General features: G+C 40.1%; 1 protein-coding gene and 1 long non-coding RNA gene across 2 annotated transcripts in view; one reads left to right on the top strand and one right to left on the bottom strand.

The window, feature by feature from the left end:
• Positions 1–26,366, bottom strand: part of SH3BP5 (SH3 domain binding protein 5) — a 92,954-nt gene that overhangs the window by 17,191 nt on the left and 49,397 nt on the right. Inside the window, exons 3-4 of the mRNA XM_075827132.1 lie at positions 22,591–22,719; positions 10,474–10,638 (exon numbers count right to left, since the gene is read on the bottom strand). Of these exons, the coding sequence (XP_075683247.1) occupies positions 10,474–10,638; positions 22,591–22,719 (294 nt within the window). The remainder of the gene's footprint in view (positions 1–10,473; positions 10,639–22,590; positions 22,720–26,366) is intronic.
• Positions 20,729–24,418, top strand: LOC142651894 (uncharacterized). The gene is made up of 3 exons (XR_012847730.1): positions 20,729–20,928; positions 22,557–22,812; positions 24,146–24,418. It is a non-coding gene; the product is annotated as an uncharacterized LOC142651894 (long non-coding RNA).

Below are 26,366 nucleotides of genomic sequence, written 5' to 3' on the forward strand. Positions count from 1 at the left end.
TTAGAAAGTTACTTATATATGTCCAATTAAGTTAAAATATAAATAAAATTTTTTCCTTGACACCCCCTTTAACCCCTGACATCAATGTCCATATATGGACAGAGACATCAGGGGCTTCCTGTAGAAGCGGAATCTTCGACCAGAGGGATTCCGCTCCTACAGGGAGCTATTTACAGGAAGGGGGTGCCATTTACGTGGGGTGGGTGGCGCTATCTGCAGCGGGCGATATTGCTAAATACAGGGCGGGATGTTGTAATCTACAGGGGTGGCGGCGCTATTTACAGGAGGTGTGGTGCTGTCTTCAGGGGGGGTGCTATATACTGGGGGCGTGGTACTATCTACAGGTGTACTGTGGCATATTGGCACTATCTACAGGGGACACTGGCACTATCTACATGAGCACTGTGTGTGGCACTATGTGGGCATTATCTACAGGGAGAACTGTGGCACTATGGCACTATTTACAGTGAACACTGGCACTATGTGGGCATAGTGGCACTATCTCCAGTGGTATTCCGTCACTATCTACATGGGCACTGTGGTGGTTTCAGGGAATGGACAAAAAACCCTAACAAATAAAATGCATCCACTTTTTTTTTTTTTTAACGTCCAAAAAAACGGATGGCAAATGCCGGTTAAAAACGGTCAGACTGCCAGGAGATGGATTCTAATTTTGAGACACATCGATGCAAAACAGCCATGAAAAACTGATGGTTGATTTGTTGTTGGCAGACATTTTTTTCACGGTCATGTGTATATAGCCCTCTTCACACTCCCCTCGCAGCGATCCAGGGTGACGGAGATAGAAGACGACTAATTGTTACAGAGCTCTACAGTGTGTGTGTGTGTATGTGTATGTGTATATATATATAAATTAAATACAAAAAGTTTATTTTTTTATTTTTAATGATCGGTCTGCTCATAATAAAAATTAAAAAACACTGAATTAAACTAATCTAGAAAATTAAAGCCTCATAAGTCTTGTAAAAAAGTAAAAAAATAGTTGTGATATTGAAAGCGGTTCCAAAGATATGATCGTTTAAAAAAAGTGCATATCAAAAATTTATAATTTGACCTGGACACAGGGGCATCAATGACACCTCGGCCATGAAAAGGGTTAAACACTTTAAAGAGGCTCTGTCACCACATTATAAGTGCCCTATCTTCTACATAATGTGATCGGCACTAATGTAGATCACCGCAGTGTTTTTTATTTAGAAAAACAAAATCAATTTTGTTATGTATTTTAGATTTATGTTAATGACTTTCTTAATGCCCAACTGGGCGTGTTTTTACTTTTTGACCAAATGGGTGTTGTGGAGAGAAGTGTATGACGCTGACCAATCAGAGTCATACACTTCTCTCCATTCATGTACTTAGCACATAGTGATCTTGCTAGATCATGATGTGCAGTCACTCACACATTAACGTTACTGAAGTGCCTTGAGAGTGAATAGACATCGCTTCCAGGCAGGACGTGATGTTGATTCACAATCCCGACACTTCGGTAACGTTTGTGTGGGACTTAATGACAGCAAGCGTGATCTTGCAAGATCGCGCTGTAAGCTGTCATTTACAGCGTGATCTTGCGAGATCACGCTTGCTGTCATTAAGTCCCACACAAACGTTACCGAAGTGTCGGGATTGTGAATAGACATCGCGTCCTGGCTGGAAGCGATGTCTATTCACTCTCAAGACACTTCAGTAACGTTAATGTGTGAGTGACTGCACATCATGATCTAGCAAGATCACTAGGTGCTGAATACATGAATGGAGAGAAGAGTATGACTCTGATTGGTCACTGATTGGTCAGCGTCATACACTTCTCTGTACAACGCCCACTTGGTCAAAAAGTAAAAACACGCCCAGTTGGGCATTAAGAAAGTCATTAGCATAAATCTAAAATAGGTAATAACTCCATCAGAATTAATCATTTTTCTAAATAAAAAACACTGCTGTAATCTACATTGCAGCGCCGATCACGTTATGTTGAAGATAGGGCACTTATAATGTGGTGACAGAGCCTCTTTAACCCCTTAAGGACCGAGACATTTTTAATTTTTTTCGTTTTTCACCCCCCGCGTTCCAAGAGCCATAACTTTTTTATTTTTCCATCAATAGAGTGATGTGAGGACTTATTATTTGCGGGAGGAGTTGTAGTTTCTATTGGCACCATTTAAAGTACTAAAGTACTGGGAAACTGAAAAAAATCTTTGTGGGCTGAAATTGGAAAAAACTGCGATTCCTACATGGTCTTTTTGTTTTTCGTTTTTACAGCTTTGACCGTGCGGTAAAAATGACAACTGAACTTTATTCTGCGGGTCAATACGATTACAGCAATACAAAATTTATATATTTTTTTTTATATAGAACGACTTTTAAAAAGAAAAAACCTTTTTGTTAAAAAAAAAATTGTTTTATTTCACCACATTCTGAGAGCCAAAACGGTTTTATTTTTCCGTGCATTGAGCGGTGTGATGGCTTATTTTTTGCGAGACGAGCTGTAGTTTTTATTGGTACCATGTCTTGGTACGTCCAACTTTTTGATCAAATTTTTTTTGCGCCCAAAAGTGACCAAAAAAAAGCGATTTTGGCGGTTTAAATTTTTGCGTTTTTACTGCGTTCACCGTGCATGTTAAATAATGGTATATTATAATAGTTCAGACTTTTACGGACGCAGCGATACCAATTTTGTTTATTTTTTACATCCCTTTAGAGGAAAAATGGGAAAAGGGTTTTTTTTTTTTTACTTTTAATTTATTTTAATTTTTTTCACCACTAATAACTTTATTAAAAAAAGTTTGACACCATTTACTAGTCCTCCTAGGGGACTTAAACCAGCGATCATTAGATCGCTGGTACAATATACTGCAATACTAATGTATTGCAGTATATCGTTATTTTCACAAGCTTCTGTTAAGCCGTGCCAGAGATACAGAGATACAGAGGCAGACAAAAGGCAGCCCTGGGGGCCTTCACTAGGCCCCCGGGCTGCCATGACAACCACTGGCACCCCCCGATCGCGGTGTGAGGGAACCGATGAGCTGTCGGAGAGGGCCACCCCCCTCTCTAGAACGTCTCAGATGCTGCGGTCGCGATTAACTGCAGCATTTGAGGGGTTAAACGGCCAGGAACAGTGCGATCGCTGTTCCCGACCGTTAGTCTGGGCTGTGCGCTGTAAAACACAGCTGACACCCGCAGGGTATGGTGGTAGCTCAGCCCGTGCGCGCCCTCCATACTTCCCTATGACCCTTATTACTTGCATGTACGTGATAATGCGTCAAGGGGTTAAGGTACTTCCTCCTTCACCTCGGGTTAATTTATGTTACTTTGACGGCCTGTATCTTCTTTGGAGGACCATGGTAAAGTAGCAAAACTTTCAAGCCTGGTCCATTATATAATTGTATGCTTGGAGCGGTCTCTATTATAGGACTTGGAAAAAGGATTTTACAGGACTGTGCTTAGTTCATGCACTGGTGCATGTTATATCTATGTGAAAGTCTATACTGAAGAAGGAAAGAAGGAAACCTGTCAGATCTTATTTTGTTCCTGTATTTTGTTTCTCGCTTAAGTTGATAAATCGCTAAGTGGAGTAAATTCTGCCAAAGTCACATACAAATGTGCTGTACGAGACTTGAATACACCAACATAAATTTTTTGTGTTTCCACTTGGTTAAAACTTGGTATTTATTTCATATGTCAGGTTTATAAGGGGAAGGGGGGGGGGGGATATGGCTAATAGAAAAACTAAAGTGAACATGAAGGGTAGATTGTCAGATGTTTCACGGTTTCCATCAGAACAAACTAGAGTAGAGAAAACAGACAGAGGGAAAATGGAAAAATACCTGAGTAGATCAGGGGCTGTACGGAAGAAATCCCCAGAGGGGGATGGTGGTGAGGGGAGATGGTAGTGAGGGGAGAGGGGGAGAAGCTACAGAATGAAAATCCATCCCTAAAGGATATATCAGGGCGGATAATGCAATGTTTTGAGGCGGTGAACGGTATATATTGTCACAATTGGGTGGAATCAAGAGTGATTTGGCCCTAATAGGAACAGATATGAATGGGTTTAGAGTAAGGCTTGATGAGATAGAAACAAAAAACTAATACAATAGAAGAAACCTCACAGGAACTGTCGAAAGATTTAAAAAAGAGGCACAGCTTTTGAATAAAAGATTGTTGGATAAAAGTACTGGATCTAGAAAACAGATTGAGGAGTAAGCGGAGGATAGTAGGATTGCCTGAAAAAGTGGAGGGGGAGGATACGGTGAGGTTTTTTACAGGATGGTTTAAAGAAGTGGTGGGGGAAGAACACCGGTCAGGTATGTTCCAGGTGGAACGAGTCCATCGAGTCCCCTTTGATCCCGGGCAACCAGGGCTCCCCCCACAGACATTACTGGTAAAACTCCTGTCTGCTAAAGGATAAAGAGATTATAATTCAAAAGGTAAGAAAGAAGGAGAATATAATATATAATGGGGCTAAGGTGATGATATTCCCAGACTATGCTGCGGACATACAACAGGGGTCAGGTTTTACAGAGGTGAAAAAAAAGATTGAGAGTTAAAGGCATAAATTATTCTTTGGTTTATCCTGCTAAATTACATCTTGTTTATGAAGGTTCCTCATTTTTCTTTGAAAACCCAGGGGATCTCTCAAAATGGATGGAAAATAAGTCTAATGACTGGATGAAAGGGATTGATTACTAGAAAGACTGGGGTTGACACCCAATAGGGTATGCTTAGGTAGAATCTGTTTGAACAGATATATAGGGGGGGGTTCCTTCTTTTTTTTTGGGGGGGGGTTTAAAAATTTTTTTTGCCCCCGCTCTCTTCTTGCTCCCCTCTCCCCCTATTGATCACCTGTCCCACCCTGGAAGTAGGAGTTTAAACTCTTCTGAAATGTTAGGGGATTTGCTGATAAAATTAAAGGATTGACGGTATTCAGGCGGATTCAAAATGATCTGCCAGCAGTGGTCTGCCTCCAAGAGACCCGCTTAACACAGGAGACATAAAAATGTATTCAGAAAAAAATTCCCTTTGAGGTTAGATCAGCCTTGGTTGATCGGGAAGGTAGATATGTTTTTCTGTATGGTTCACTGGAACCTCCCTATTGTAAGTAGATTTAGCAGTAATGAATATTTATTTATACTTAGCAGTTTAGGTGGCATTAGTGTTCGCAGTGTGCGGTCGCCATTTTCTTGTGTGCTGTATAAATTTACAGTCACAGGCGTTCTTGCACCTGTATACATGTTTTGTTTCATTTTGTTTTGTTGGAATGTGCTGTTCAAACTTCTGTGTTTATGTAATTCACTAGAAAATAAGAGATGGGCGATAGTGGCGGTTTATATACCACCTCCCCTTAATTCTGAGGTATTATACAAACTTCCAGATTTCTTGGTTGATAAGGAAGAAGCAACATTACTTATTACTGGTGACTTCAATAATAATATAGAGGATAGATTGGATGGAAAAGTAGGGAAGTTCTCTGTAGGCAATAGGAAGTTTCAGGCTCTTTTGGAAGAATTTTGGTGGTGGAATATTCATACTATTCCAAAACATATGCAGTATTATCACGAATAGATTATGGTTTTAGAAATAGCCGGTTACTGGAAATTATTAAAAAGTTTGCGTATGAAACGAAGGGGATCTCAGATCATGCACCTTTAGTAGTAGAATGTGTAATGGGTAATAACACAGGGGAGAAAATATTTTGATTCAATCCATTTTGGATTCAAGTAATTGATTCACTGGGTACTATTGAAACTGGGTTAGCTAAATTTCTAACATATAATAGGCGCACATCATCACAATTGATAGTATGGGATGCTATGAAGGTATATTTGAGGGGTCACTGATCAGAGAAATTAGTCACTATAAGAAGAAAAACAAACAAGAGGAACTAGTCCTGAAGGAGAAAGTTAGTCAAGGTGAAAAAGAAGCGGTGTCCTCTTCATCCAAGGAAAAATTAGAGTGCTGGCAAAAGGCATAGAAAACGATGAAAATAAGTTTTTTTTTTAGAGCTCAGCAAGATCAACTCTTTATGAATTATGGTGTTGCTATAGAAATGGGAACCCCAGGGAAAAAGGTTGGTTGGGATTATTAAATCCCAAAGAAAAAATATATGTATCTCAGCTTTAAAGAATGACAAGGAGGAAATTGTGGTGGGATCGACCCCTCTCTTATTTTAAGAGTATTTATCACTCAAGGGGGAAGGGGTCTAAAAAGGAGAATGCTGAGTTTTTGATGAGATCAGGGCAGCCTTTCTTGACGGAGGGGAAAAAAGAAAAAAAGAATAGCTGGAATCACCAATTTCCTTGGAGGAATTGGAAAAGGCCTTGGCTGCATCTTCAGATGGAAAGGCCCCTGGTTTGGACTCACTCCCATTTGAGATTTATATAAAAAAATAAAAAAACTGGAAATCTTGTTGCCTGAACTATTAGTTACATATGAGGAAGCATTTGAGGTTGGTCTTTTACCTGAATCTATGAGGGAAGCGATGATTATACTTATTCCAAAAGAGGGAAAGGATCCATTATCTTCGGACACATAGACCAATCTCGTTAATGAATACAGATGTTAAGATCTTGGCTACGGTTCCGGCAACAAGATTAAAAGAAGTAGTGGGTGATCTAATCCACAGTGATCAGGCTGGTTTTATGATGGGTAGATCTACAATAGATAATTTATCCAGATTATACCCGAATATTCAGCTGATGCTGGACAATCCGGGGGAAAGAGTAATATTTTCGCTAGATGCAGCCAAGGCCTTTGATTCTATTGAGTGGGATTTTATGTGGGATGTTTTGAGGCATATAGGAATAGGTCCAAAATTCCTATAGTGGATAAAATTGTTATATACTGGAACAACGGCAAGGATATTGATAAATGGGACCATATCAGATCCATTTAAGGTTGATAGAGGAACTGTCAGGGATCATTACCATGTATATTGTTTGCAAAAATATTATCCTCACACATATGTATATACATTTCAGTTCTTTGTGTAATATACCGATATATAACAAGTTCTTTGTTCATGACGGACACTCCTATGGAGACACCGCACTGGAATGCAAGAGGAATGCACAGAAGAACTTACAGCTGAGGAGCCAAGGGTGTTTAAGCACGTCCCACATCTCTAGGGAGGAGACGTGTCTCTGTGTTCTTTGTTCTAAAATAAAGTTCAGTTCACTTTCTGTTTCACTGAAGGAAAGATGTCTACCAACTTGTCTGACTGGTCTGCTTCTTTCATGCATGCACGCATTCAGGTTTCAATTTACAGAGGTGGTTATTCAGTGTGGTTTAACAGGGAGAAGGAAGGTACCCTGAAATTCGGACCTGACAGAACTAGACAGGGTTGTCCCCTATCCCCTTTGACTTAGCAATTGAGAGCCATTGGCAAGTTATGTAAGAAAAAGCCCAGAAATAGTGGGTTATAGGTATGGATGGGAGGAAGAGAAAATAGCATTGGTCGCATATGATATTTTATTGTTTTTGGGTACACAAAATTCTATTGGGATTATCTTTAACCTATTTGATTGTATCGCGTGTGTGCGTATTAACTGGGGAAAATCTTCTATCTTACCGATTGATGAAAAGGAACATATTCCTGGAGGGCAGTTAAAAAGAATAGCAAAAAAAGATTACTTTAAATATCCGGGGATTAACGTCTTTAGTGATATAAAAGGAGCATGAAAAGTTAAACGTAGCCCCACTCTTGAAATACATATGAGAGAAGGTTCAGATCTGGAAAAACTGGATATAGGGTTGGCTGCAAGGGTGGCGTTGATCAAAATGATCTTATTACCAAAAGTTTTATATGTTTTGATGAATAGTCCGATTTGGTTGGCAGAAGCGATATTTAAAACTTTTGATAGTTTGTTCTCAGAATTGGTTTGGAGGGGGAAACGTCCTAGAATAAAACTTGAACAGCTGAAGAAACCAGTTGATAAGGGCGGTTTGGCAATTCCAGCAATGAGAGACTATTTTTTGGCTGCGTAAATTAATAAGATTATTAATACAAAAACTGATAATGTTAGGGCCCTAGGATATAAATTCCCATTCTGTCAGAATTATAACATGCATGAAATTCTGGAATTTGGAATGGGGAGAAGATACAGGATTGAGTTTCCCTCTTTGTATATGTACACTATGGTATGGAAAGTAGTAGCTGAGACTGGAAGGTTTCTAGAGTGGTACGCCTTTATGGGGGAATACAAATATGGGAGATGATTATTTTATTAAGGAGTATAAATTTTGGAAACAGAAGGGGATATATAAATTAGGACATATCCTTAAAAATGGAGGACTAAAACTGTTCCATAAGCCAACTAGGGAATATGGACTTGAGGAGAAAGATAGATTATGGTTCCTACAGCTCAGAATTGCACTTGGTCATAAATGGAGGGAAATGACAGAGGACTTGGAGGAGAAACCATCTGTGACCTTGATGTTGGGATTAGAGGAATGTGGTGGGAAAGGGAGACTCTCAAAGATATATAAAGTAATGAGTGATAAAAAGAGTCAAACTATTCTAATCCCTGCTCGGGTGAGATGGATACAAGATATGGGGGAGATCGGAGCGCTCCAATGGAAGAGAATACTTGGAAATATTTCTAAATTATCTCATGGACCTCAGCTTAGGGTCACACAACTCTTCATTGTTTATAGGGTGCATTGTGCACCATATAGGTTGGCTAAAATGTTTAAAGATCTGAAAGCAAACTGTCCTAAGTGTGCAGGGGAACAGGCAGACTTAATCCATATGCTGTGGTCATGTCCCCAAATAAAGAGATTCTTGGAAGACATCCTTAAAGAAATTGTAGAGAGATGGGGTTGAAATCCCTTTGGATCCGGTTATTTGTGTATTGGATTATGATGGACTTAAGGATAGAAGGGATATTAAGAAATAAGTCCTAGTGAAACTGCTATATTGGGCGCGTAAGACTATTATGTTTAAATGGATCAAGCACGATCTACCTATGGGAAATTGCTGGAGGAAATATGCGAGGAGGATGCTACAATACGAAAAAAATCTACTACCTAGCAAACAGTGGGAAGGTAGAGTTTGAGGAGTTGTGTGGAAGTTGGTTGCAATAGGAGGTTTGATGTATTTGTTTGTGGAGGAGAGAGATGGATGTGTTTTTTTTGCAGTGGGATCTTTATTAGGGGGACGTATATTTAACGTTTGTTTCCTGCTGTATATTACTATGAGGGGGATATCCTAATGGGACTCACTAGAATTAAGATACAAAAAAGGGATGATGATAATATATAGAAAAAAGAAAAAAAAGTCTAGATAAATGGGTGGACAATTTTTTAAGTGTGAGTTTAGAGGTCTGAATGGATCCTTATTATGGGGAAAGGGTGTATTTTGACAGTTTGAAAAGTATTGGTTTGGTTCGGTGACAAGAGTCCCATTCATAGATTAAAAACGTATAGGGAGGAAAATGGTGTTAAAGATTCCTTAAGTAAATGTATATATTATATGTGGTCTTGCAACGTATGCTTACCGATTTGTATTTTTACTAAAATCATTATAATAAAGATTGACAGGCCGTCCGTAATCACGGACCATGCATACCAAAAAAAACAAAAAAAAACTGTACAGATGGATACGATAAAGTAGTGATCACGGGCACAGACATTATTCTAGTAATCCCAATGAAAAACATTACAAATCAGCCCCTTCCCAACCTAAAAATTGCTGTGGAACAAAAGAGGGAATTTACCTGCACAGCAAATTCAGAGATGGACTCTGTTTAACGCCATTTTAATGTGTTTTTTTAGTATTATCACCTTTCTTAAAGTGAACTTTCTAGGTCTAGCTAGTTGGAAATAAGGTATTTGTGTCCCACGCCATCTATTTTTATTGTGTGGTTCCGTAGAGAATCTGACTGTCAAAAGCTACAAGGAGCATGTAAATTCTATAGTTTCTACTGTAAAATTGTACACTTGATGGGGTTTCAGAATTCTACAGTATTTCTAACAATCTTAATGTGTGCCTTAAAATGTCTCGTAACAGCTGTTCTGTCTGAAGAAACGTCTTTCTCCAACATATCTGCACACAACCATGTAAAATTAGAGCCGCTACGTTTTTTTTTACCCAGTTAAAAATGAACGGCTGATTCACAGCAATGGACTTGCTGCATAGATACTTATATCTTCTCAGGAAGACTATGGTTGTCTTTAAAAAAAATTCAGGTCATTAATTTCTGCAGAAACAGTAGTGCCAAAAAGAGCCCCAGACAACTTAATATAGAATGACCGCGAGAGATATTTTCCTTCTATGTCCTCCAGATCATGCTGTTCTGGCAGATCATGGGATCAAATGATGTCATCGCCAGTCTGGTAAAGGATCATAAAATGTCAAGAATGTGTCAGAAACTATTTATTCAACTCAAACAATACAATTATTTTATGATACAATCCAATATGTGTTCCATATTAATACCCAGTCATTCTATGGCTCACCCGCTGTGTGGCATGGTTCAGCATCTCCTGCCAAGCTGAATCAAACTGACGCTTGTCGTCTTCTAACAACCGCTGCTCTGCTAGGGATATAGTCTCCTTAGCTGCTCGAAGAACCTCCGTGGCACGTTGGAAGTCTTGCGTGGCTTTCTGTGCTTCCAACTGAGCCTGTGTGAGGGGAAAAATATATATATTCAGAATTACAAGAAATAATATACCTCACATATGTCTTAAAGTAAACGACCACCTTAAAAACCAGGTAATTTTTAGCTAAAAAAATAAATAAATTCAAGCGATTAATTACATATTATATCTTTAGAGGAGTCAGAGCTCCAAATTTCCTGCATATAGCTATAGTTAAATTATAAAAAATCTGGTTGCTGCAGAACCCACTAGGGGGAGTTTAGGAGATTAGTACATACTGTGTTATTGCCGAGTTGCAGCTCACAAGCTCCCTCTAGTGGTGGCTTATGGCCCATAATTTTAAAAAGTGGGATCGTTTTAGCCAATATCGAAGTTAAAGCTAGGCTAATGACACGTGTGGTGTGTGACATTTATAACTGCATGTGCCCTCTGATTAAATCTGTTACATCATACATCACTGCCATCAACTGTCAGACTAGCTAAAATTACTATGACAGGATATATGTGGTGTGACTTTTTTCTCAATTGCGAATTAATTTTTTATTTTTATAAAGAACCCGCATTTCATGAATTTGTCTAAATCCTGAGCTAGCAGTAAGCCAAACCCAATTTTCACTCCACTTTTGAAAATTGACTTGCATGGCGCAAATGGCTCTAAAATCATGGCGCAAATGGTTAATAAATATGTTGCAAAACAGATCAGGCTACTTTGGAGAAAAATGCACAAAAAACTAAAAAAAAAAAAAAAAAAAGGTTTACATACACTGATAAATGTGTACGTTCAAGAGTGTTCATTCACTTTAAGGTAAAATATTCACTTCGATAAGTATTTTGGGTTACTTATTCCCAACATTCAAGACACATTGATAGGAAGTTTTCCAACAGGGCAAAACAAAAACAAATGTTACAATTTTATCTACTACTTCAATTTCAATCCCGTCAACCGGTTCTTAATGCCAAGCATCAATGGTAACGAAAATAAGAGTCATGTATAAAAGTATGCGTTACCACTAGTGATCCTGGTTTACATTCTATGGTCTGTATGAGCTTCTGCTCTGATCACTGCTTCTAATAAGATAGAAAACCTAACACTCCGGGTTAAATGGTGAAGCGGTAGGTAAAACAGGGCTTCGTTTTGAAAAACATGCATGTTCTGCACATCTAAAACTGGCCATACATTTCAGATAACGGTCGGCCGAAAAAGCTATTCCTCCCGACTCCCCCATACACATGCACGCTCGGTTCAGTCGTTTTTATGCGTTCCCAATAGGGAGAAGGAGTAAAGCCACTGCCAGAGGTCTTTGGCAAAGTCTTATCTCTTGGCAAACAAAAGGATCTGACATGTCGAAACCCAACATGCCCAACCCTTCTCTCCCCCGACATCTGCTGTTGGGGGAGGGTCACAACATGACCATACAGATTAGATGGTTGGCCAGTCCCACCGAAAATCGGCGGGTTCAACTAACATACATCTAACGGTGTATGGCCACCTTATGTGTATGTGTTATGTTTTACTGCTGAAAACATAGCAGGGTTTAGGACTATGGACTGGAAAAAATTATATATAAAATGATTCTCCTACTACCACATTTCCATGTTAGACTGGCCATACACATGAGAATGGTCTATTTTTCCCTAAGTCCCCCATGAACTTGAAGTGGCTACGGTACCTATTTATTTTATTAGGGAGAAGGAAATAATATGTCCCTGTCAGACACCTATGGCAGCGGCTTCGCTCTCAGGGAAACAAAGAATGCGGCATGCTCAACTCCAACATGCCCGATCCGTTCTTTACCCCATTTGCAGTTAGGGGACAGTCGGGAGGAACCTATACACATTATATTGTCAGTTGACTTTTTTTTACAAGACGTCAACTGTTTTATTAATTTGAGAATTTTAACCGGCAAGTAATCAAATTAATGTAAGGCCTCATGCACACGACCGTGTTTTTGCGTCCGCAATTCAACCGCAAATCCACGGGTTAATTGCGGACCCATTCATTTCTATGTGGCCATACCCACTATCCGTGTTTTCACGGCTCTCCGCATGTCCGCACATCCGTGCCGCAGAAACTCCGGACATGTCTTATTATGGGCCGCAAATGCGGTGCGGACATGCCAATAGAAGTCAATGGGCCCGTGGAAATTGCGGATACACCTCCGTGTGTCATCCGCAGTTTTGCGGATTTGCGGAAGTGTTGCTAGGCGACGACCGGGAATGAGTTCTGTCGTCATCATGTTTTACCTAGGCTTTTTTTTTTTCATCCGCATTTTGCGGATTACATACGGATGAACTGCGGAGGACATACGGATGAACTGCGGATGACATTTCACGGAACACGGTCCTGGAATTTGCGGACCAGAAAAACACTACGGTCGTGTGCATGAGGCCTAATACTGAGCCAGTGACATTTTATAGCAGCAATACCTGAAGTCCTGTTATTTTAGCCTGCAGACATATTCATATCATGATAGATAGTGTTACAGCTGGATCACTTTTTCCAAGATGCCAACTAATAATCTATAGCACAATAAATCATTCAATAAAAAGAGGAGCAGTTTCTTGTGTCCATTACACTGTAATTACACAAAGTAGGGCAGTGAACCAGACCAGACGAGAGATTCATGTCACAACACAGACATCAATACAACAAGCACTTAAAGCAATACGCTTCTGTATGCAGCCATTGTAATTCACAGAAGACATCTATGCAGACAGACCAAGCAAGCAGAGGATGCTTAGGCCTTATTCACGCGATCGTGAAAAACGGCCATTTTCAGAACAATGATGTTCTATGGGTGTATTCACATGGCCGTTTTTTTAACGGCCCGTGAATAATGTCCGTCAAAAATGTCCTATTTTTGGCCGTTTTCACGGCCTAACTGCCCCCATAGAAGTCAATGGATCAGTTTTTAACGGCTGTCAATACATGTAACAACCGTTAAAAACTGATCTGTGACATGAGTATTGGCAAAGGAACTACTAGTTCCCTTGTTGGCTGTCGTTGTACATAGGTGGTCAACTCTAGTGAATTTTTCGGGACTGTCCAGAATTTACAGAGACAGTCCCTGAAAATTCCTACAGGGAGGGTGGGGGAGGGTGTGTGGCGCATAATCTACATCGGGGCTGTGTGGCATATACAGGGGGGCTGTGTGGCATCATCTACAGGGGGGCTGTGTGGCATCATCTACAGGGGGGCTGTGTGGCATCATCTACAGGGGGGCTGTGTGGCATCATCTACAGGGGGGCTGTGAAACAATCAGGACAATGACATTCCTTTGGGTGTTTTAAGGGGGTCAGGACAAAAAAAAGCCTGACAAATGAAATTCATAATTTTTTTTAACGGCCATGCAAAACGGATGTCAAATGGCCATGAAAATGGGCAGACGGACTGGAAATAAATGAAAATTTGGAGACACACGGATGCAAAATGGCCATGAAAAACTGACAGTTGATCAATTTTTAATAGGGTTATGGGGTGGCATCTGAGGTCACTGGAAATATAAGCACAGTACAGATGAAAATTAAAGCACTCTGTTATAGCTTATGTATTTACGTGTAGGAGTAGGGCTGCTTTACCAAAAGGGAAAACGTGTTTCTGTAACTGGCCCCCTCGAAAGGACACCACTTTTAAAGGTTTCCGTATCCACTCCCATGCCATCGGCTCCCTGCTACACCAATGCCTGTCGTAAGTATCAGGCGTCTAGGCCCTGCGGTGTGATGAAATGACAGAATCGTGCCACCTGTGCAATGTCGGTGAGAGCACAAAACGTGTGTTATCTTCCTATAGCTGTATAATAGAGGTGTTACTTTTCATTGTAATTCTGCCTGTGATAATGAGATGACTGCGGAGAAGTGATCTCTACAGAACAGGAAGGGTCGGTCTACTGTGAGGTCAGAGTAAAATGAAAACTACAAGATTTCAGGATTTGTTTTTAAAAAATTTAATATAGGGACATACATATTTTTTTAAGAATTTTAGCGGATTCGTTATTTTTGTTGAACATAAAAACTTGAATTAAAGCGTAGCTAAACTTTCGCAAAAAAAATAAATATTTAAACTGCTATTATGTCCTTCTATGTGAATACATTACTTCTAGCAATTTTTTTCACTTCAAAGTACATTTTTTGCCGCTTTTTTTCTTGTGAACATCTATTTTATCACACTTCCCGATTCTGTCCGGTTGCTAGGGGCGTGTTTTACTGTGTGTGATGCTACGATCACACACAGTAAAACAGACAGTATCTTTCATGGGCAGTGAACTCTGAGGAATAACTACAGTACTGCGAGCGTGCACTGAGCTATGCACAGCAGCACACATTATATACAGAGATGTGAATATCTCTGCACACTCCAGAGGAAAGCAATCAGAGGTTTTCACTTTCCCTGGCAAGTGCAGGGAAGATAAGACAAGACGACAGGGTGCTTGGAGGGGAGGGGGGGGGGAACAGATGGAGCAATCCTAGTCTTATCTGATGCTAATTAGCAGCTCAGATTACAGTGTCCTGAGACAGGGAGAGAATCACAGAGACCAGTGCACACAGTCTCTTCCATGAACTGTGTAGTGTATAGAGGCTGAGAGACCTTCCTGATGTCATGATGGGGGCGTGCACATCTGATGTCAGGATGGGGCCACCACCCACCCCGTACTCCTAGGCAGCAGAATCTGTATACCGATACATTCACACAGTGTACAGATTTCTGCTAGCACCAGGAGACATACAAGAAATAAAATGTGGTAGAAAAGTGTCAGAGTGGCCATTTAAAGCACATATAACAGAGAAAGGAGCCCAAATTCATTAATAAAGTATATTACAAAACATATTTATATTACACATGCTGCTAGAAAATAAAAAGTTGATTGAACGTTTAGTTACGCTTTAAACAACATTCCCTTTAGCTTGAAGATTCTGGGCCCTAGTACCAAATGCGTAGCAGGGCCTACCAACTCTTGCATACTATTTGTAGTGTTGCTATATTCTTATGCGATAGTTCTGGTGGAAGTGGGTGAAAATTCATTTCTATGTAACCTATAATTATCTTCTATGTAGGCTCTGTACCTTTAGGGTATGTTCACACGCTGAGAGGCAGTTACGTGTGAAAAGACAGACTGTTAACAGCTGCCTCGTTTCACACGTAAAAGCTCCTCCTTGTAATTTACGAGGCGTCTGAGACGCTCGTAAACCTTGAGCCGTGCTTCATTGATTTCAATGAAGAACGGCTCAAATTACGTGGCAAAGAAGTGCCCTGCACTTCTTTGCCGAGGCAGTAAATTTACGGGTCGTCGTTTGACAGCTGTCAAACGACGACTCGTAAATAACAGGTCGTCTGCACAGTACGTCGGCAAACCCATTCAAATGAATGGGCAGATGTTTGCCGACGTATTGTAGCCATATTTTCAGACGTAAAACGAGGCATAATACGCCTCGTATACGTCTGAAATTTGGCCGTGTGAACATACCCTTAGTATTCCATTTTCTAGTGTTCCTGTGCCGTATGTTAAGGAGCATAAAAGAGTCATATCTTCATTTAAAAAGAGCCATATCTTCATTCCTCAAGCCTTTCAGGGTTAACCCCGGCTCCTTACTTTTGATTGGCAGCTCTTTGCCTCCCCCCAGCACACACAAAAACTGGTGTTTGCGCATCAATGTCCTGTTCTGGTGCGTGCGCACAACAGGATACCATAGCGGCGCATGCACAGTAACTAGATTGGAGGCCCGGGTGGAACAGGGAAGGGCATATATGACGGGCACATTCGCGCTATCTCAGACAAGATTTTGGCATTTAGGGTGCTCCAGTGTTCTGTGGTGGGTGGGCATAAGAACAACGAACGAGACCGCCAGATTATTACCATAAAATGCGCAAAATGTTTGCAGACCGTTATTTACGGTTGGAGAAGAAGTTTAGGAGAGGGGATAATGGCAATGAACTTTTGAAAGCAACGACAGGTTCCCTTTAAAAAAGGGACCCCAGAGTTATAGGAGGTCAGCTAAACAGATAGACAGGTTGACATATATAATTTACAAACCTAGCAGGATGTGCCCAGAATAGATTTGTACCCCGTCCTCCAATTGTTAGGTGTTCAACATAAAAAAAAACTAACACCCACCGAAAAATGTGCCAATGTCATAGGAGAAAATAATCTCACAATGATACCAGTTCCATATCGCTGCTGCCGCTACACCTCCAGCATCGCAGAAGTGCTAAAAAAAAAGGTGGCTGATGTGCTAAAAATAAGTCAGGAATGTGCTGCATTAAAATTAATCTTGTGCTTCATTATACGACTCACACCCTCCCCCATGTTACAGTTTCAGGTGTAGAAAACTGCAGTGTGAATATGTAATAGTCTCAATGTAATACTGCTAAATAATAAAGAGCAGACAAGCACACCGAACAGAAGACGTTATATTTTACTGAAAATAATATCACTGTCTGGACCTAAAGTCCACTAATGACACTTGGTGCTAATACAGAAAACCTTGGGATGTTAGGACCTGTGCACATCGTATTTTTGAACTACTTTTAATGTATATGTCAGGTAGAAGCTCCCGACGTAAACACTAAACGTAGGCTGTGATGGATGCTGATCAGTGGCTTCCGTAACCCATAGGATATAATAGTATCCATTTAACAGATACATCATGAACTCTTATGACCCCTTTTCAGGAAATCCATTAAACGGATACAATTATAGCCTATGGGTGACGGATCACACTGTTATGCAACAGTCACGGGCCTCCATTTAATGGATACATTGGGAAGCTTCAGCAACGTAACTGTCCATATATGGTGAGTTATACTGGAGCTTTCCAACACCGCCGAGACCGACCTTCCCGCAGACTCTGGCTGCCCGGTCAGGCAATGTAAGCTTTCTGGGATCACACCTTTTGAGCAGCCGGATTCCCCGACTAAAACTTCCACAGAGGTAGCCCCAGTGACGTAATTGCATTAAAAGCATCAGAGTTCCTCGGCTAAGAGCTCGGCCAGGGGAAGCTACATCACTAGCGCTTCAATAGGGTAGCCCCTGTGACGCAACTGGCCACACATAGAGTTTTTCCACCATGGCCAAGAAGTTGACTTTTAATCTCATCTGACCAGAGAACCTTCTTCTATGTGTTTGGGGAGTCAGCCACTTGCTGTTTGGCAAATTTAAAACGAGTTCTCTTATGTTTTTGCAATTGCTTTTTTTCTCGCCACTTTTCCATAGAGCACCGCTCTGCGAAGCGTACGGCTTATAATGGTCCTATAGACAAATACTTCTATCTCCACTGTGGATCTTTGCAGCTCCTACAGTGTTATCATTGGCGTCTTTGTTTAAAACTCCTTGCTCAGTCTGAGTTTTGTGGGCGGCCTTTTCTTGTCATGGTTGTAGTTGCGTCATCTTCTTTCCATTTTGTGATAATGAATTTAATAGTTCTCTGTAGGATGTTTAAAGTTTTTAGGATATTTTTTTTATAATTTTTTTTTTTTTTTTAAACCCAACCCTGATCTATACTTCTCCACAATTTTTGATCTATACTTCTCCACAATTTTTTCTCTGACATGTTTCATGTTGCTGGCTATGTGGTGTTGCAGACTCAGGGTTTTTTCAGAACAGGTTTATTTATACTGACATCATGTGACAGATCATGTGACACTTTAATTGCACACATGGGGACCTTATTCAGCCAATTACATGACTTCTGAAGTTATTTTGTTTGACCAGATCTTATTTAGGGGTTTCATAGCAAAGTGAATGAATATATATGAAATCAGAAGTTTTCATGGATGTGGTTTATTTCGTTTTTTTTACACCAGGGTTTTTTTTTTTTCAATCCACTGTAGCAATTTGGAATATATTTGGACTATTTTCTCAGGTCCATTTCAAAATTTTATTTTAACCCGTTAGTGACCGTCCCATCGTCTTTCTACGTCTGTCACTAACGGGCTTTATTTCGATGCCATAGACTTTTTACGTCGCAGCATCGGAATAAAATAGCGCCGCCGGGGGGAGGTTTAGCTCCCTGCTCTCAGCTGCCGGAGGTAGCTGAGGGCTTGGAGCAGTGACTGGGGACCGTCTCAAGTGGATGATACTTCTATACACAACGCCCAGCTAGTAATAGTAGTAAACACGCCCCGATGTACGCACATAATACACGCCCAGTTGTACTTTTACTTTTCAACACGCCCAGTTGTACTTTTGCAAGCCTCATTTGCATAAATACGAAAATGGTCATAACTTGGCCAAAAATGCTCGTTTTTTAAAAATAAAAACGTTACTGTAATCTACATTGCAGCGCCTATCTGCTGCAATAGCAGATAGGGGCTGCAAAATCTGGTTACAGAGCCTCTTTAAGGGGTGTAGTTTGCAAAATGGGGTCACTTGTGGGGGTTTCCACCATTCTGACACCTATGAGCCTCTGAAAACCTGGCTTCGTGCAGGAAATCCAAATGTACTTCAAAATGTATAAAATGATTACTAAACTTGTAAGTCTTCTAAATTGATCAAAAAAAAATTTTTTTTTTTCAAAAGTGCTGCCAAAATAGAGTAAAGAGATGGAAATATATATTTAATTAAAAAAATGTGTACTGTATGTATGTACATATGTGACATTGCCGTTAAAAATAGGGAAAAATGATAATTTTTACAAAATTTCTTCTATTTTTTTATTAATTTCCGCAAATCGTATCAGTCTACTTTTACCACTAAAATAAAGTACAACGTGACGAAAAAACAATGTCAGAATTACTTGGATATTCAAAACTTTCGCTGAGTTATTCTCTGATAAAGTCACACATACCAGATTTAACAAATCTGGCTTTGTCATGAAGGCCCAAACAGGCCCGGTCATTTAGGGGTTAAAGGTTGTAATGCAAAAAAAACAGGAAAAACACCAAAAGGAGGAGAATTATTGGAAGCATCCGAAAAAAATAAAAATCATCTACTTGTGAGGTTGGATTCAGGAAGTCAACTATATGCTCCCGATATACAAACTCACTTATACGGCTTGTGTGTGCCCCGATCAAGATCATAATTGGTAACGCTGGATAGACCGCCCTGCAACAGACTCCGGGACTATTGATTCTCAAATTTTGTTATCATCTGATATTATTAATATTAAAAGGTTACACCGCCTGTGCTTTCTTACTCCTTTGTCAGTAGCGCTGTAAACCTTTCCCCTTGATGAACACTGTAATGCAGCTTTTACTGTACTTTCATTTTGCATAAATGACACTAAGGCCTCGTTCACATCAGCGTCGGGTTCCATTTGGGGTTTCCGTTAATCAGAGGAACAGATGCACGGAAAGCCAAACGGAAACTATAGCTTCCGTTTGCATTACGATTGATTTCATTGGTATTGCTTCCATTGCAAATGTCTTCAGTTTGTTTTATCCGTAAGGTTTCCGTTTTTTTTTAGTGGAAACAATAGCAGTCGACTGCTAACAGATGCGGGTCCCAGGTCTGGTACCCACACCCATATCGAGAACAGGGATCCCCTGATCCAATCTAGTAAAGTGGCCACTGGATTAATGCTTGTGTGCTAAGGTTTCTGTAATTCCCATTCACCTTTATAAGAGGTAAGGAAACAGCATCGCACAGCGAGCTTGGCTTTTTCCATAATGTCGACCACCTCCCCACTGAGTCTTTGGCTGGATGTGGTGGAGACGGGGCAACCCTGTTCTCGGGATAGGTGCAGGTCCCAGAGCTGGGACCCACATCTATCAGACATTTGTGTCATAATACCCCTTTAAGCCATGCAGACAGCACAGCCATCTTTCCCTTAAAGTCTATTGGGAGGATAACTGCACAGAATTGGTGAACAGGGTTACAGGACCCACACCAATCTGGCAAAATGTGATAAATACCCCTTTAAGAAGTCAGCATGATTTATGAATCAATTCCAATGCCTTATGCATTTCCTTACGGAATTTTATTATAAAATAGTCTCTTCCAAAAAGACAAACACAATACAAGTCCATTAATGAGGGCGTAACTCTCTACGTAAGTATGACCTATTTTATTTCCTTCTTCGTGGTTGTTCAGAGAAGCCAGACGTCTGTGACATCATGAATGCTTTTATTAGGAGGAGGAAGTGAATTATAATAGGTGGGAAAACAACAACAACATGGACTCTCAGCTAACCCAAGAAAAGAAGGCTTGGATATAGCACAATGGTTATTGAACAATGACCTGTGAAATCTTCCAGAATGTAACATATGCCAACATGCGTCACATCCTTAACATATTGTTACTCTCGCATTCATGCTGAGCAGCAGATTGGCCACGGACACATTTAGGTTATGTATCTACCTGTCAATTTGCTATCAAAAAGGTATGGTATTTAAAAGGAAATGTGCAGAACGTTAATACAAAAATATATATTGCTTATAGCAACCAGGGTCTGTTTTTAACAAATCTAGCATAGATTAGAAAATAAAAACTAAAAACTCTTATTAGTTGCTATAAGCAACACACCTATTTGATAAGTGAGGCCAATGCGTACAAGTAGGCTTACTCTACCTGTAAATAGTTTTTATGGATTGCAGTCACAGAAAGTTGTGCAAATATTATGCTTGCCTGAAATGAATGGAGAAACCTATGTTGAGGCCGTCTGATGTACATACTGCCATATTTAAAGGTTAAGTAAACCTTCAAAAGATTTATTTTCTTTTAATAAAAAAGGTGTGTGTTTTGTGAAACTTTTGAAATAGATTTTAGTAAGGAAAAAAAAATGTTTTACTTTGAGATACAGCTGCTCTCTATCATGTATACAGAGCAGCTGTAACTTACGCTAAGACCTGAATCCGTCAGGTCCTCGGGACTGACTGGTTCACGGTCAGCGGGTCCTGCCTGTCTGAGTGGCACGCAGGAACCACCTGTAAAATCGATCACATCTATGAACTTAAATGTGATGGATAACAGGTGGATGCAAGACCCACAGACACTGAACCCGTCTCAGATTATGTATATTCTGTGTAAGATACAATGCAGCTGTATCTCAAAAAGTAGAAAGAATAAAAATGAATTATAAAGTTGCACAAAAACATACTGATTGACCTTTTACAAAGGTTTACATAGCCTAGCGTGCCATATGGATTTGAAGCGCGATTTTGGCCTTTACAGAACTTATTGGATTCCTTTTTCGGTTTCAAATCAATCAACCTGAAGAGTCCAGAAGGGCATGATATCTGCAGGCCGCAAGATGAAATATCACACTTCTGTACCACACCCCCCCCCCCCCATATTCTCTACCACTTTTCGGTTCTTATTGTGCTTCTATATAACAAAACTACTTTTTTTCAAGTAGAACCTTTTAACTGTAACTGAACAATATGAACGCCAAACATTGCAGTTCTATGTATATTATGTTTTACAGTTCAAGGCTATTTTATTTTATTCCATCAGCAAATTCCTCAAAGCCTAAACAAAACTTTTCCCTATCCTGTGGAGGTAGATGGTAATTTCTAATATAAAAAAAAAGAAGTAGATATATAGATCGATAGATTATAATTTTTTGCGGTAATGAGACAATATCATCTAACATTATACTACAAGTTATTTTTCTCATAAAATGACTCAAACACTATAAAAGCATTCCATATTATACAGATCTTTGCTTCGGATGCAGGGCCGTATTTTACACTAGTCACTGGACGTCCAGTGAAGCACTTTGTGGGGGGTGGGAACAGGCTCATGAGAAATATTTATTGATGTTTTAATCTAGTACTAACCGGAATACCCCCTCTTTCGTACTTTTGATTTGATCTGGTGTCTTTTGGGGGTAGTGGGGGTGCAGAGTTTACGGTGGGCAGCAGATTTCAGCTGTAGCGCTAGATCAGTGCTGGGGCATTTAAATGCTGCTTTGTCTCATCTACATTATCCCTGCTGATAGACGAACTAGCGAGTTTAAAAGGTTTCTAAAATATTTTATAAACTATTTTAAACATTTCCAATTTCCAGATACCAAGCAGGAGTTCTGATCTAAGTTACGTACCTGCCTGGCCACCTTCCTGGCTTCCCAATAGGGTTTGGAATCCTCCACAGATTTTCCTAATTTTTTCAGCATCTCATCCAGTTTCACAGTGGCTTCTGTCAGCACAGAGCGGAACTTCTGTCGGGCATCCTGAAACAGATCGAATTACGTTAAATCTTTTGTATGTCAAAGTGTATTATCCAAGTTTCCTTCCTGGAAAAAGAAATAAAAATTGTCTTTCAGGTATAAAATTTACATACTTAAAATATATTAAAATAGAAAATGTTTTTTCATTTTTAAATACTGCAGTCCTAGCAGAGAGAGGGAGAGGTTATCAGTTTGTCAGTAAAAGTGGGCAATCATTTCTCTTAGGGAAATAAATGGTTATATTTTTAAAAATAAATTTCACTAGAAGATGTTGCAACCCCCCCCCCCCCCCCAAATATCTGTATAAATTAAATCCCAAAATTGCCTGTTTTGGGTTATGTTAACCCCGTTTAACTTTGAAACAAAACATACATTACATTGTATTCATTCAGACACCTCTCAAGCTGATAATTTGTGGGAAAACTGATTAATGGGCTAAAAAAGACAAACAAAAACCACCACATAGCTATTTACCGAGCAGATAATCAAGGGTCTGCCCCACACAAAGCCAATGGTAGGATGGCTTCTGATAAAGGAGATTCTAGAAAAGCGAAGGCGAATTACTAGCAAAAGTAAATACAGGTTCCACAAAGCCATTCACTTTGATTTCCTATGTGGCCTACATCCATTAGATTGTGAGCCTATCTCAACAAAATTAAGCTAATGTCTATGGGGGCCTAGGGACTGTCTCCCAACAGGAGATGTAGGGGTCTGTTCACATGTGCGTCGGGCTTCCGTTTATTAGTTCCATTCAACCTTTCCGTCGGAACCACCAATGAACGGAAAACCAAACAAACCATAGCTTCGGTTTGCATTACCACTGATTTCAATGGTGATTCTTCTGTTGCAGTTGGTTTCTATTTGGTAAAGTTTCCTTTTATTTTGCGGAAACAGTGTAGTCGACTACGCTATTGTTTCTGCAAATACAGCAGAAACCTTTTGGAGCGTAAACAAAAGGAAACCAAGTGCAATGGAAGCATTACCATTGAAATCAATGGTAATGCAAACGGAAGCTATGGTTGGAGTTTGGTTTTCCATTCATCGGTTCCACCGACGTAGAGGTTGAACAGAAACCCACAAACGGAAGCCCGACGCTCATGTAAACATACCCTTAGGGGAAAAGAGGATCGGGTATACATTGCTCCCATTTAAACATTACAATATACATTGGCACACTTTTTTTTTATTTACAAATGTAGACCAAAAACATGATGTCTACAGTGATAGGAGCGTCAGTCAAAGTATATCTGTCATTCCGGTATTTTTTATGGCAATATTAGCACGGTCTTCAGCAGATACCTGACTGACCCCATTGAAGTCAATGGGGGTCAGTCATTGTTAGTTTGGATCTGTCTGAAAACAGATGCGTCGCGTCAGCTTTAGTGAAGTCACAAGTTTTCTAAGGTTTTTTTCTTCTGGTTTCTACTAGTATAAAGCATGGCAACAATAACAACTAAATCGAGCAGACTACAAAAAGCCTATGCTCTACCTAATGTGTAAAAGGCGAACTTACACTTAAGTTGTTTCAAGTGCCGAAGTAAACAAGTTGAGCAGCAAGCACACTTCCGAGAAACAGGACAGTGTTCGGTTAATAATAAGCGGAGAAATAGCCCTGTTGTTCCATTCCAGGAAAGTTTAAGCTCACAATGTCCTGCAACTTGATTTGTATGATTATCCCCTTATCTCCTTAAAGCGTAGGCATGGTTGCAATTTGAATTTGCATAAATCACTACTTCATTTGAATACACAAAACTTTTGTAGCAACCAGTAGTTGACATTCTCCTGCAGACTCTCTGTAAACGATCAGAAATCTCCTCAGGCTTCCAAATATTATTAAAGGATATGTACACCTTTGAAATCATTAATAAAAATGTCTCCGTATGATTGGTGCAACTTTCAAAATACTTTTTATTAAAAATTACTACTTTTTGAGATACAGCTGCTTTGTATTCTGTGTACAGGGCAGCTGTACAGTGCGCTAAGAGCAGAATCCATCAGGTCCACGGGACTGACTGGTTTGAGTATCAGCGGGTCCAGAGTGTCACTGACAGGCAGGATCCACCGGTTTATCGATTACATCCAAGTTCTGAACTTGGATATGACCGACAGCAGTTCGATGCTGCGTGGACCCACTGACACTGAACCAGTCAGTCCCGGTTTCAGTGCCAGATTTGTATTTCAGGATACAAAGCAGCTGCATCCCAAAGTAAAAATAATTTTTATTAAAAAGTATTTTGAAAGTTGCACCAATCACACTGATAGACATTTTTATTGTCCATTCAAATACCAATACCTATAGTAGGTTATCGCTTTAATCAGACTACCGCTCATCTAGGGCTTTATAGACCGTGGACTTTACTAGAAGCCACATCGGAGCCCACACAAAAGGGAATGGTCAGAAAAGCTATTTGCAGAAAAATTACACTTATAGAACGGGCATGCGAGTCTGTATCCCTTTATACCAGTACAGCATTTGTTATATATTGCCTTATAGCTCCTATGCCAGTGTGCATGTTTGGATTCTGTACTACAGACCAATGGTATTAAGTGCTGAAGTCTATTCTTAGAGGCAATAATAGCACATTTATAGAAACCAGCAGAGGGAAGCAGTAAGACCCAAGATAAGCATGTTACACACTTTTATGTAATAATAGGTATGCTTTAAAACATTCAATCTAAAATAATGAAGCAGGGTCGAGGATCAAGCATCTAGTGTTGATTTGGATTCTGTGCAACAATCACATTACTCCATAAATGTTTAATCACGAGATATAAATTGTCACGTACAATTGCAATGCATTCGGAAAGTCTTCAGACCCCTTTACATTGTGAAGTTGAGCCCATGTGCTAAAATAAAAAAAAAAATCAAGCTGTTCATCATTCAGCAATCAACACCCCAAAATGACAAAGTGAAAACAGAATGTTAGTAATCTTTGCTAATTTATTGAAAAGAAAAAACTAAACATATTGCATTGACATAAGTATTCAGACCCTTTACTCAGTACTTAGTTGAAGCACCTTTGGCAGCGATAACAGCCTCCAGTCCTCTTGGGTATGATGCCACAAACTTTGCACACCTGGATTTGGAGATTTTCTGCCATTCTTCTCTGCAGATCCTCAAGCGCTGTCATATTGGATGGGGACCGTCGGTGGACAGCCATTTTCAGGTCTCAAGAGAGATGTTCAATTGGGTTCAAGTCAGTGCTCTGTCTGGGCCACTCAAGGACATTCATAGAGTTGTCCCTAAGCCACTCCTGTGGTGTCTCGGCTGTGTGCTTAGGGTCATTATCTTGTTGGAAGGTGAACATTCGGCCCAGTTTGAGGTCCAGAGCACTCTGGATCAGGTTTTCATTAGGAATCTCTCTGTACTTTGCTCCATTCATCTTTCCCTCAACCCTGACCAGTCTCGGATGCTGAAAAACACCCCCACAGCATGATGCTGCCACCACCAGGCTTCACTGTAGGTATGGTATTGGGCAGGTGGTGAGCAGCGCTTGGTTTCCTCCAGACACTAGGCTTAGAATTGAGGAAAAAAAGTTCAATCTTGGTTTCATCAGACCACAAAATCTTGTTTCTCACAGTCTTTAGATACTTCTTTGCAAACTCCAGGCGGGCTTATACGGGGAGGCTTTTTTCTGGCCACTCTGCCA

The sequence above is a fragment of the Rhinoderma darwinii genome, chromosome 5, assembly GCF_050947455.1.
Source record: "Rhinoderma darwinii isolate aRhiDar2 chromosome 5, aRhiDar2.hap1, whole genome shotgun sequence".
NCBI classification, from domain to species: domain Eukaryota; kingdom Metazoa; phylum Chordata; class Amphibia; order Anura; family Rhinodermatidae; genus Rhinoderma; species Rhinoderma darwinii.